The sequence below is a fragment of the Corvus cornix genome, chromosome 3 (assembly GCF_000738735.6).
Source record: "Corvus cornix cornix isolate S_Up_H32 chromosome 3, ASM73873v5, whole genome shotgun sequence".
Classification (NCBI taxonomy): Eukaryota; Metazoa; Chordata; class Aves; order Passeriformes; family Corvidae; genus Corvus; species Corvus cornix.
Window position 1 is genome coordinate 102,685,110 of NC_047056.1, and position 14,089 is coordinate 102,699,198.

At 40.2% G+C, this 14,089-nt stretch overlaps 1 protein-coding gene across 3 annotated transcripts in view; it reads right to left on the minus strand.

Annotated features, from left to right (window-relative positions):
* Nucleotides 1–1,423: 1,423 nt before the first annotated feature.
* Nucleotides 1,424–14,089, minus strand: part of NBAS (NBAS subunit of NRZ tethering complex) — a 166,203-nt gene continuing 153,537 nt past the window's right edge. For all 3 annotated transcript variants that reach the window (XM_010393300.4, XM_019282201.3, XM_010393299.4), the window contains 2 exons: nucleotides 11,681–11,809; nucleotides 1,424–2,193 (listed from right to left, as the gene is read on the minus strand). In XM_010393300.4, coding sequence (XP_010391602.2) covers nucleotides 1,918–2,193; nucleotides 11,681–11,809 — 405 coding nt within the window. In that variant the 3' untranslated portion in view covers nucleotides 1,424–1,917. The remainder of the gene's footprint in view (nucleotides 2,194–11,680; nucleotides 11,810–14,089) is intronic.

The window sequence follows — 14,089 nt, forward strand, 5'->3', positions numbered from 1 at the left end:
GATGAAGGGATGAGCATTGTAATCTTTTTGGATTTCAGTAAAGTTTTTGGTATTGTCTCTCCTACAGGACAGATCTCTACAGGATCTCTACAGAGTCTGTCCTCAAGGATCCTTCTGGACAAAATGTCCAGCCCCCAGCTGGAAAAACACATCATGGGATGAGTGAGCAACTGGGTCAGGCACAAAGGATTTCAGTGTATGGGGTGACATCAGACTGGTGACCTGTCACTAGTGGGGTTCACCTTGGCCCTGTGCTCTTCAACATCTTCATAAATGACTTGGATGCAGGGCTGGAAGGGACACTGAGCAAGTTCACAGATGATACAAAACTGGGAGCTGTTGACTCGCTTGAAGGCAGAGACTTGGACAAATCACAGGGATGGGCAATCACCAACCATACGAAGTTCAACAAGGGAAACTGACGGAGATTCTGCACCCGAGATGAGGCAACCCTACATGCACAGACAGACGGGGCAATGAGAGGCTGGACAGCAGTGACACAGAAAGGGACCTGGGGGTCCTGATCAAAGGAAAGTTTAATCTGAGTCAGCAGTGCCCTGGCAGCCAGGAGGGACATCCCTGTCCTGGGGGCATCAGACACAGCATCGCCAGCCGGGCAAGGCAGGGGATTGTTCCCCTCTGCTCTGCACTGGGGCGGCCTCACCTCGAGTGCTGGGGGCAGTTTTGGGTGCCACAATGTAAGAAAGATATTAAGCTATTACAGAGCATCCAAAGGAGGGCCATAACGATGGTGAAGGCCCTTGAAGGAAAGCCGTGTGAGGAGCGGTCACTTGGTCTGTTCAGCCTGAAGGGGACTGAGGGGAGGCCTCACTGCAGTTACAGCTTCCTTGTGAAGGGAAGAGGAGGGGCACAGACATTGATCTCTTCTCTGTGGTGACCAGGGACAGGACCTAAGGGAATGGTCTAAAGTTGTGTCAGGGGAGGTTTAGGTTGGATATCAGGAAAAGGTTTTTCACCCAGAGGGTGGTTGGGCACTGGAACAGCTCCCCTGGGAAGTGGTGACAGCACCAAGTCTGACAGAGCTCAAGAAGCATTTGAACAATGCTCTCAGCCACATGGTGTGACTCCTGGCAATGGTCCTGTGCAGGGCCAGGAGTTGGCCTCAATGATCCTTGTGGGTCCCTTCCAACTGAGCATATTGTGTGATTTTGCAAATATACACATTTATCCAATTTTTCAGAACTTAGGGAAAATATAAGCAAATACTTTGAAAATACATTCACAAAAGGTACCAAAAATGTTCCGGATTTGAGATGGGGTTTCCCAAACAGAGGAGAAAAATATCTCTTAAACTTCAGCTTGTCCTCATGAATAAACATCACTAAGGAGAGACAGGAATTTCAGCAAAAGCGGCTGAAGAAAGAAAATATTTATCTAAAAGGCTGAAAGAAGAGACAGTACATTAAATGCAAAATATTTTATTTATTGCAAACAAAAGCTGTGATAACAACATTGCACAATACTGAATTTTAAGGTTTTGAAAGTCTCAAAAATCACTCTTGTGACTTTTTTTTGCTCCATATATATCTTTGTAATTATATTTTTACATTAGTTTTACATTATGACAAGAGTAAATTACTTACAGAAATTAAGACAAATTGTATATAACCTGCTGCCTTACTAATGTTTCATTTATATGTAACCGAGTGTAACCATTTAACGTTGATCTGAAAGGATGATCAGATTCAATGCTTTGCTAATTATACAACAGAATGATACAGTCTGCACCAATAGTTTTTTTTAAACAATTAGAAGCATATGGGAAGTTACTGTGTGCTATGTGTTTTCTACAAAATGTAGGTAATAACTTACTTTGTTACTTCACTGGAACAACAATTTCTCCCTTTTGTGTAAGGTCTCCAGCAAAAAGGCAGACAGATGATAAACCCAACATGTTCAGATCCAATGCTGAACAGCCTGGAGGGCAGCAGTAAAAGTCCTGAGTGCAGGATGGGTCCCTCGATGAGCCATCAGGAGGGACCCAGCTTCTGCCTGGAACCCTGCTTCTTTCAGCTGTTTTGCAATTTCCTCCACATCCCAGCCTCCCTGTCCCTGGTTAGCCAGGAGGTGGTCAATAAGGCGTGGGCAAAAGGCAGTGGACATGCACTTCACCACCAACTTAGCATTGAGGAGCAAGGAGAGTATTTCAGCATCACAAGTGGAATCATCAACCTACAAAGAAAGAGAAATTCAAAGTAATTAAAAATTAATTACCAGATCCAGCCATCAGCCAGAACATGTTATGATGATGGTTCTGACTGTACAGTGTGACCTTCAAAGTTAGAGGAGTACTCCCCATGGATTAACTACAGGGATACACGCTTTGCATATGTCAGAATATGTAAAGGTATGTCTTTTAACAGTCTACCACATTAATATAAATATTTGACCTGAACAAAGTTAAGGAATAAGAATGCTTAACAGTTTGGGATTACACCACCAGCTTTATAGACTTCTCACAGGTTTTAAGTCCCAGTGCAGCACAGATCACACCATTTATCTCCGTATCAAGAATGACACTCTTAAGGAAGGTCAGAGCAGAGTATATTAAATTTTGGTCACTTTATATTAATATAGTACATTACATTTCACATGTTAATATAACAGGCAACATTCACAGACTCAATCAGCACTCACAGCAAGGATGAGATTTTTGAAAGAATATATAATATATTAAAAGATGTGAAGCACAGAGCTGCTACCTCTGAGAGACACCCTGGATGCCTGAAAAAATATGGTTACTTGATATATGAGAGCAGAATACTCTCTTGAGAATCTTGTCTGTAGCTTTACAAATAACACTGTAGTATTTCAGTTAATTTTGATATGTCCTTCCTGGGTTCTTTGAAATACAGTGCGGTGTTAACTTATCACTTAAGGAAGCACAATTGAACAACTACATACAAACAAAAAAAGGAAGGGATCCCCCCCAGAGGGACATTGACAAGCTTGAGAGGTGGCCCTGTGCCATCTTCATGAAGCTCAACAAGTCCCAGTGCAAGGCCCTGCATCTGGGTTGGCACAAGTACAGGCTGAGCAGAGAATGGATTGAGTGCAGCCCTGAGGAGAAGGACTTGGGGATGGTGGTAGACAAGAAAGTCAGCATGACCTGTGCATGTGCCCTTGCAGCCCAGAAAGCCAATTGTATCTTGGGCTCTGTCCAAAGCAACGTGGGCAGCAGGGCAAAGGAGGGGATTCTGCCCCTCTGCTCCCTCAACCTGCAGTGCTGCATTCAGCTCTGGGACCCCCAACATAAAGACATGGACCTGTTGAAGAGAGTTCAGAGGAGGCTGCCAGGATGATCAGAGGGCAGGAGCACCTCTCTTATGAAGACAGAGGGAGACAGTCTGGAGATGTTAAGGCCCCAGAGAGACCTTATAGCACCTTCCAGTACCTAAAACGGGCTACAAGAGAGATAGAGAGGGACTTTTTACAAGGGCATGGTGTGACAGGACAAGGGAAAAAAATGAAACTGTAACAGGGCAGGTTTAGATTAGGTATTAGCAATAATTTATTTACTGTAAGGGTAGCAAGGCACTGGCACAAATCATCCAGAAAAGTTGTAGGTACCCCATTCCTGGGAGTGTTTCTAGGTCAGGTTGGATGGGGCTTTGAGCAACCTGGTCTAGTGGAAGGTGTCCCTGTCCATGGCAGGGGGATTGGAACCCAAACCATTCTGTGATTCTATGGTAAAAAAGGACCAAAGGAGGGGTAGACAGTAATCAGTTTTCAATTACTGCACCATATCAAGTTACAAATAAACTAATAAAATTATGACACATTTAAAAAACAACCTCAACGTTTAAAAGCAAAAAAAAAAATTGTCTGGTTACTCTCTGCTTCATTTTCCATAAAAATTATGTATTAGGTACCAGCAAGTAATAAACACCCCATGAGACAGTGATTTAGCACCCTTGAAGACCAATTCAACTGCTACACAGGACCACAAGATGTGACTACTGTATACAGGGTGATTTGGCAGTGACACTTTACAGTTGAAATTAAGCCATTTTTGATCTCATTAGCACAGCACAAGGTCCAGTTTACAAAACAGTTCTAAGAACTGTAGGGATTTCCAGCCTTTAGGCTATCCAACCTGAGTCTTTAATTATTTAATAACTGCCAAAAGTTAACTACAGAAATGTTTTCCTGATGAAGACAGGCTGATCATTAAATAAAATGGGTCAACAAGCAGCTGAACGTGAGCCAGAGTGTGCCCAGGTGGCCATGAAGGCCAGTGGCATCCTGGCTTTTATCAGAAATAGTGTGACCAGCAGGACCAGGGCAGTGATTGTCCCCCCTGTACTGGGCAGTGGTGAAGCTGCACCTCATATCCTGTATCCAGTTCTGGGCCCCACACTTGCAAGAAAGACACTGAGGGGCTGGGGCATATCCAGAGAAGGGCAATGGAGCTGGTGAAGGGCCTAGAGAGTGAGCCATAAGAGGAGCTGCTGAGGGATCTGGGGGTGATCATACTGGAGAAAAGGAGGCTCAGGGGAAACATTATCACTCTCTACAACTGCCTGAAAGGAGGTTACAACAAGATGGGAGTCAGCCTGTTCTCGTAATTAACACGTGACAGGACAGGAGGAAGCATCCTCAGGTTGTGCCAGAGGAGGTTTAGATACTAGGCAAAATTTCTTTATAGAAACAGTTGTCAAGCATTGGAACAGGTTGCCCAGGGAAGTGGCTGAGACATGGTTTAGAGTGGACTTTGCAGTGCTGGGTAACAGCTGGACTCAGTGAGACTTCACAGGTATTTTCTAACCTAAACAATTCTGATTCCAAAATTTCTAGCGTTGGCACCTTGCAGCACACCACACAGCATACTAAGCCATTATCCAAACAGCTGCCATCTCTTCTGAAATGAGAGGCTGAAGGGATATTCTCTCCCACCTTGAAGCTCTGTGTTCTCTATTCTTAACCTGTATGTAGGATGGAACTTTACACAGGACTTCACTGTTTGATTTTATGAACATAAAATGCAAACAGTAATTACAGCAGTGAGATTGACAGCAGATGCAAGGTTTAATTTAAAATTTTTTAGGTTACTATTCAGTTAAGGAAAAGTGCTATAGATTAGTGTGATTTCCTATACCAAAAACCTACAACATGGAGAGAAACAAATCTGAAAGAAGACCTTTCCTAGCATAAACCATTAAGCATCTGAACTACGCTATGGGGATGAAGATGCCCATGCAACACACAAGCAGAGAAACTTGTCTGCACTCACAAAGAAATGATCAGTGTGGTTTCACACATTACAAAACAGCTCACAAAAAGGCTCTTGAGTTGTGCCCCATAGCTTTATCCTTAGACCCAAATAGATTGGCAGATTTAAACTGATTAACATTTCCCATTTTCTGCCTTGCAAACTGTCTGAAGACCTGGTCAGGAAGAGGAAACCTTTGTAATTTAGTTGTCTCCAGGCAACTGGATGGAGACACATGATGGCAACTGCACCCTGTGAATGCATTTCATGCACTTAAGGCCACTGTCCACCATCCTTTGGTCAGTCTAAGCAGAGTCTGGCAGGTGTGGGAAGAACACAAAGACACCAAGGTTTAATGAGAATTGCATTTAAAAACAGGCAGCAAGGAAAGCTCAATTGACTATTTATCAGTCTTACAACTCCAGATCATGTCAACTTTTTGGGTATGAACTGCACACGTAGAGACATTTCTAGTCATTAGTTTAAATAAAAATAACAACCTACAGAGATTGTCAATGAATTGATACATGTTTACAAACCTTAATTAAGACACCTTATACTGTTCAGCTTATACTGAACAGCTCTGCTTAAATAGAACTGTAAGATTTTTTTTAATTAAATCAACATAAATGTAGCTTAAGACTACATTTATTTACAATTCATTTTAAATCAGAACAACAAGCATTAAAGTAAAAAAAAAATACTAAAACAATATAAAAGGCAAACACACAAAGCATGTATTTTTTTAAAAATACACCATAGAGAGTCTCGTATGTTATGTTTTTTATGCAGGAAATTGCTCAGCAAAACGATGACTCTCCAATCTAAAAAAAGAGATGGCCTGGATGGCATAGGGCAGAAAGCAACATCACTAAAATTATGGAGGGATTAATTAAAAACATTACCTCATTAAGAAAAAAAAAAAAATGAAGCATCAAATTAATCTAGTGGGATCAGATTACGAGAAAATAAAAAAAAAGGTTTTTTTCCACTGTTGAATTCTCTGTCAAATTATACTGTAAGATGTAAAAGCTCATCCAAGTTTAAGGAGAAATTGCACAAAACCAAGAAAGAAAACCACTGGCAATTAATTAGCAGATATATACAGCTAAAAATAACCAAAAGTTTGGAAAGCAGTATTTCAAAGAAAGAGCCTGTGCATCTGCCCTATTTGTACTCCTCACTAGACTTGTAATTATTCCATCTGTTCGAGCCAGGTTGCTGTTCCAGATGGAATTTTGATCGTCAAAATCTTACATTCAAAAAAATATTAATGGAAATCAACCTCCAGAGTTATTTTTGCTTGCCATACATACCAAATATTAGCCAACAGCAGATCCAGACTGCTAAACACACTACATTTTCATTTTCAAAATCACTCTTTTGAGTCTGTAAGACAGTAAAACCCAGCAAGTAAAAAACCAACCACCTTATTATCTCAGTTTTAAAAAGCTGGTTTTTTCTGGGCAGACAGCTCAGTCAGGATCTTACTAATGAATCACTTCTGATCTGCCTGCAGATGCAGAGCCCTTGCTATCCCAAGACCCTAAGTAGGCCATAAAACTAAGACTATTGCTAATCCCAGAATCACTGTTCCAGTGATAGGAATGCAGCTGACTGCAGTCTAAGCAGGTCTCAGAGGTGCAGGTATCTTCTGCATAAATTAACACCCCAGCCACTTTCCATACTGTGTGAATAAACTATGACCCACAATAATGACAAAATCAGAGTGTATATGTCAGAGAAAAATCATTATGCCTATCTAGAACTCCATGCTAAGGGTGCTAAATTTTTCATTAGAGTCAAATCTGGAGGGTTTAAACGGGAGCAGCTTTCACTTTTCATATCCAACTCTCCTTCAGCAGAACTTGACAGTGTAGATTTAGCATGATGCTCACACACAATGTCCATGACTGCAAGTAAAAGATCTAATGGGGATAATTTCATTAAGGGAGAACTGACTTTTCTCCCTTGGCTTTCCTATTTCAGTATTGGCTAATACCTACTTTCAAGCATTGAAGTGTAGGCATTCAAGTGGTACCTTTGCCGTCATAAGAGCACTTGGGAGTACTGCATCCAGGTGTGGGTCCTCCAGCACAAGAAAGCCATGGACTTGTTGGAATTGGTACAGAGAAGGTCATGAAGACAATCTTAGGAGGGCTGAAGCACACCTCCTATGAAGACAGGCTGACAGAATTGGGGTTTTCAGCCTGGAGAAGAAAAGGCTCTGGGGAGACCATATAACAGCCTTTCAGTACAAGAGAGCTGGACAGGGATGTTTTACAAGAGCACGGAGTGATAGGACAAGAGGAAATATCCAATCTAAATCAACCAAACCAGCCAGTAAGAGGGTTGGTTTAGATTTAGTGTTAAGAAGAAATTCTTCACTGTGAGGGTGGAACAGGTTGCCCAGAAAAGTTGTAGACACCCCAGTCCTGGAAGTGTTCAAGGCCAGGTTGGGCTTCAAGCAGCCTGGTCTAGTGGAAGGTGTCCCTGCCCATGCAGGGTTTGGAACCAGATGATCCAATTCCCCATCAGCATTGTTTGTGCAGTTGTACAGAGGTTCTGATATTACCAAGAGGCAATATTTCACCTGTAACTTCTGCATTATAAAATCCACAAGTTACGAAAGGTAAGAGCTGCTGATGACTGAACAGCAGTAAAGAACTGAAACTGCTGTTTCATGGAGTAGTCCCTTCTCTAATACTACTGGAGATAAAAATGCTTTTCATTTTACTCCTTCCTGAAGTATATATCTATAGAACAAATAAATAAGGGGAAAAGAAACAGTGACATAAAAAATCCTGGAAAAATAAACTAGAGAAAGCTATTTTATCATAATCACCATTAGCTTACACAAAATTTAACTATTTCTTTTAAAGATTAAGCCCCATTAAGTGAGTAGTCAGAAATGGCATACACTGGAGAACACTAGAAATTCCATTATTCCCCACAATATTTGTGATTTTTCATATTAAATTTTTCAGTAAAACATGTTACAAAGGTAGATTCAGTATTTCATCACTGAAATTATAACATGCAAATGGAACTAAGGTATTATTTCAGACTACAACATTTTTCTGGTGCCAGTTTCTATTAAAAGTATTGATTGAACAAGTATTTGCACTGCTTATATTAACCCCCACTTGTTAGCTGTTTTAACATGATAGGTACCAACAGGCAATAGAATATTTATTTGCTCTGTCAGATGGATAAAAATCAGTTTTCATCTCTGAAAGATAACCAAGTGCACAGACAACACTGAAACCCCTCTCAAAAACAATCTGACTTTTAAGGGCTTATTGGCAGTAATAAGGTTATTTAAGTAAACTGATTTTTTTAAATTACACACTATGCAACACAGAGGAAAAATAGTTATTTCTGTTACTCAGAAAAGGCAAGTAGCAATTCATTACAAAATACACAATAAAAGAGGGGTCTGCAATTTCAAAAATAGCTTACGCAAAAACTTGGTTGGTTTATTACAGGCAAAAGCTGTACAATTCCCAGTATCAGCACTTCAGCATCATCCTTAACTGTAAACATCCATAAAGCTGTCAGCAACATACAACAAATGGCTAACTAATACATCCTATCAGCAAGCAAGTGCTGTATTTTTCTCGCAGCCATGTTTGTGAGCTGTGTTAGCACTGGATCAGGGAATCAATAGCTGTGATTCCCCTCTGTCAGATGTTATTTGTCTGTTTCGTGTTTCATGTAAGCAGAAACAGCCTTCCTATGAAAAATTCATTAAGGATTTTACAAAAAGCATTAACAGTCAGAATACTGTTTTTTAAAAAGCAGGCATAGAAAATTATACTGAATAGACAACATTGCCATAGCTAAGTAATATATGCACTTTTAGTACAGCAGCAAATAATGTACTTGTAAGAGATGCATATAAAAACAAGGAGGAAGAGGTACTTTTTATACAATGTAAGAACAGCTTTTACAGTTAGCACAGCACTTTTCTGTACTTGCTGCTTTTCTAACACTGTCCCATTCAAAGTACTGGCTGAGCTCTATGCCTGATGTAATAAAGTCAATAGTTAAATCTTCATTGACTTAAAGTGAAACATTAGACCAAAGCTAACTGCTCTGAAAATTCTAGGTTATTCAGCACTCTTACAGAACTATGTGCTCAAATTAATACTGAATATAGAAGGAAGAATTAGAAATAGCTTATCAAGCTGCCTCCTGTATAAGAAAGCCAAAAAGAATATTATTTTGGGCATGCACAGGTGTACGAAGTGCTTTATACTAGCAAGAAGCTAATAAGGTTCCTGGCCCTAAAACTCCAATATAATGTAATCAGTGTAGGAAACTGAAAGCTGGAGCACACTAGAAAGAAATGGCCAGTTAAGAGAGCAGTACAATTAGTAACCATTCAGAAAATGCTACTGCACAGCATTATGCTTTTAAAATAGTTAAATAAAATGTACTCGGACAGTAATTCCTGCTGACAAGCTTCAGAATTAGTCACTTATACAGCAGCTTTCATCTGTTAACAAAAAAGTCAATTTTGAAAGCCTAACAAGAACATAGAGATGAGAAAGTGCACGCATGTATCAGATTTGTGCTTGCTTTTCAATGAAATAATCTTGCTTAAAAGTTACAAAAAAGCCTTGCTTTGTAGAAATAAAATCCAAAATTGCAGGTGGTAAAAGAAAACTATCAATGTACTATTGTTTTGGTGGTTAATATTTATGCAATTACTTTTTGTAAAAAAATCAGACAATTTGTGGTTTATTGGTGTAAAAGAAAGGGAATAGGAACACCTATGTGTTCTTAGCTTAGATACCAAACTCTATTAGCAAACACTCCAAATTCAAACTGGATGCTAACAATGCCATTAGAATTTTGCTAGAAGCAGATGTGTGTTACATGTAATATGTCCTGCTACCTTCCATTCTACTGTTTCAGATTTTCATAGAGAACATGTTAAAAAAGGTAGTGCTTCTTCCATTTTAGTAATAAAGCCCTTTCGAAGGAAAATTAGCAATATGTGAAATGGAGCCTTATGCTTCCAGATCCATTACTCCTCTGGCTAGTCTTCACCAGTCCTGGAAAGGAGACAGATCATTTCTTAAACTATCCAAAGGATGTAAAAAGAGAAAGCTTCTGAAATACAATATGCATAAAAAGGAAAGACATAGCACGTGAGTAGGAGTAAGTGATGAAGAGAGACTTAAGGGAGAATCCTGGGAAGAAGAGGATGGAGAGTATCTTTCCTGGTTAAAAGAGAATAGTGTGAAAGTAAGGGATATGATTTGCACAGTTTGTAACAACCAAGGAATCTGAAAACTTTGGGGCAATCAACATAACTAGAACAGAGGGTATCCCTAAAAGAAGTTATCATTTTAATCTGAATTCCTACAAATCACATTTTCAAAGCTTTTGTGTTTGGAGGATACTTGTTTTAGAAAGACATATGGTTTCATTTGTTTCTATGTGGGCAGTTTCATTGTGAAGTACCACATGGAAAATATAACATCAATTTTTATTTTGTATCGTAATACACAACCAAAAGCTCCCTAAGATAGGTGCACAATTCAGAAATATTAGAGATGAGGCTTTCCTACCTAAATATTGTAATTCTGGAAATTATCAGTGCAGTCAATTCAGTCAGAGGAGAAAGCCACTCTCTTTCATGAAAAGGTCAGAGACAATTGGTTCCTTCTTTTGTGCAGTGGAATGTTAGATCGCAGACCACAGCTAACATAAAGCCCAAGAAAGTTAGGCTGCACATGCAAAAGTTCAATTAAGAGCTTCAAAAAATTTTAAACCCAGCTTGGCTTTCAGAACAAAGATATAATGCTTTTGCCTAGAGACTTCCATCCTTCTAGGTGTTCCTTCTTACTTGCTGAAAAGCAAATACACAGGGAAAAGACAGTAATGTAATGTTATATAGCAATTGACAAATATACAGTAACATCTTTCGGTTCTTGTCCAAAGAAAAAGACAGCATTTAGGTTTTTTCTCCAGAAACTCTCTACAGTATGGAATCAAGTCTGTTTAGAATGGCATGAAAGTCCCCAAACATACCATCACAACAAAACCAGTGACACAACAGCTCTCCAAGTGTATACAGATGCCACAGTTGTCAGAAACAAGCTAAGTCATCTGACATACTGCTATCACTTAACCCCAAAGTGAGGGAATATGAACACAGAGGTAACAATCAATTTCATATAACTGAACAGTTTCTCTTCCACCACATTGACTTAAAAGAGCATACTAAGTAATTTAAAGGAAGTGCTATGAGGTTTAATCACCTCATGTATAAAAGCTCTTACCAGCCCTGTGCTACTGCTCACTGTGGACACAGTAGCTGTGGAAAACCGTAATAATGCTAAGTGTCTCAGTAGTCTCTGCTTCCTACATGAACATAAAAGAGCTAACTTATTACCTCAGCCTCTGAAAGGTGGTTCATTCAACTGTTCATACCTTAGCAACAGCTGTTATCTGCTCCAGTGCCACAGCATGAAGGTCTTGGTCTTCGCTTTCTACCAGCAGTTTCAGGGATGGCAGCAGGAGGGACTGGTTAAGCAGCAGCAAACATAATTCTTTTATACACTGAAATAAAAAGTAAACTCTCTCAGTGTGATCTCTGGAGATACTAACATCATCATTCACAATAAAATTTATGAAAATTTTATGTCAAACGCAAAATGAAAACCACACTTCCACAACAAATGAATTCCCTGTTGGAAACACCTCTTTGGAAACCTGAAAGAACAGATTTTTAAAAATGTGGAATACTGGTTAAAGTGCAGCATTTGTTAGATTAAGACAAGGCAGGTACTGAATCACCATTACAACCAGGAGTTTTACTGAAAAAAATAACAGAGCAATCACAGCTCTCTGGGACTGATATATTTGTGCTTACTGAAATACTGCAAAGCACAGGAAGAAACTTTTGACAGACACCTGTGACAATTCCGTAACTCAATTATGCAATTAGAAAAGTAGAACAAAATAAAGAGGAAATAACAGTACATACCAGAGTTCAATAATGCTTCTGTTGCAAAAAGTTTCCAAATTTTATACAGTATTTTATAGACAATTAAAGCTTAGCAAATTAACTTTCTGTCATTCATCTAGTTTCCTGTATTTTATAATACAGCATAAATTTAGCATCACACAACTTCAAGACAAAACTGACCAGAAAATATCTTCTAAAATAAAAACAAAAAATCCCTCAACAAATCTACTGTGCACTTCCAAAACTTTACCCTGTCCCTTAATTAAACAACCAAACAACACGTCCTACATGTAATTTTTGAGTTGTTTTATTTTCCTCAATACTGCAGTGATTTGTTCATTTATACATCAAAAAGTATTTAAACAGACGAATTATATTATAAACCAAATTGCAACTTCCCTTTCCCTTTCTGTCATTTCTGAGAATTTAGGTTGCTTGTCCCAACCACTTCCCAATGAGGCCCATCAGAGATGTCCCATTTTCCAAGGCCCTTTACACTAGGGACTCTGGATGTTGTATGGCAGTTACCTTGAAAATGCTATCCATCCCTTAAGAGATGCTCTCTGTTTGACTCCCAACAATTTCAGAGCAATTGTCAAAGGAGTTCATCAACTAAATACTAAGCTGAGAGAATGCAAGTCATGTATTTTTTATGTCTTTTGAAGTTTAATGATAACTGTAACAATTTAATGACCAAGATGATCCACACATTTAGTAGCACAGTTTCAGTAGCTGTGAGCCTAAAAGCCTAAAAATTATTTGAAGATGAGATGTTAAATATTCCAATTGCAATTTACTGCATAGACACCTGACTTTGCTTGGGACAGGGAGCTCTCTGGCTGTACTTGTTCAGTCTTTTCTCAGTTTACATCTTAAAGAAACACAGCCTAGAATAATATATTCCACCACACTAAGCTCTGAGTCACTATGGCAAGGCTTCTTCTCTTACTCAGACTTGTTCCTTTAAACTTGTATTCAGTACTGCTACTGATGGTCAATGCTTAGAATCAGAGAGTATGCTGAGTTAGAAGGGACCCACAAGGATCATTGAGGCCAACTCCTGGCTCCGTACAGGACACCCCAAGAGTCACACCCTGTGCCTGAGAGCATTGTTCAAATGCTTCTTGAGCTCTTGTCAATCTTGGTGCTGTCACCACTTCCCAGGGGAGCTGTTCCAGTGTCCGACCACCCTCTGGGTGAAAAACCTTTTCCTGATATCCAACCTAAACCTCCCCTGACACAACTTCAGGCTATTCCCTTAGGTCCTGTCCCTGGTCACCACAGAGAAGAGATCAATGTCTGTCCTTTCTCTTCTCCTCACAAGGAAGCTGTAACTGCAATGAGGTCTCCCCTCAGTCTCCTCCAGGCTGAACAGATCCAGTACCCTCAGCCACTCCTCATACGGCTTCCCCTCAAGGCTCTGCACCATCCCCACAGCCCTCCTCTGGACTCTCTCTAATAGCTCAATGTCTTTCATGTATTGTGGCACCCAAAACTGCCCCCAGCACTCGAGGTGAGGCCGCCCCAGTGCAGAGCAGAGGGGGAAAATCCCCTGCCTTGCCCGGCTGGCGATGCTGTGTCTGATGCCCCCAGGACAGGGATGTCCCTCCTGGCTGCCAGGGCACTGCTGACTCAGATTAAACTTTCCTTTGATCAGGACCCCCAGGTCCCTTTCTGTGGCACTGCTGTCCAGCCTCTCATTGCCCAGTCTGTCTGTCCATCCAGAGTTGCCCCATCCCAGGTGCAGAATCCGGCACCTTCCCTTGTTAAACTCCACACGGTTGGTGATTGCCTATTCCTGTGATTTGTCCAGGTCTCTTTGCAGTCAACAGCTCCTCCCAATTTAGTGGCATGGGCATGCTTGTTGTGAA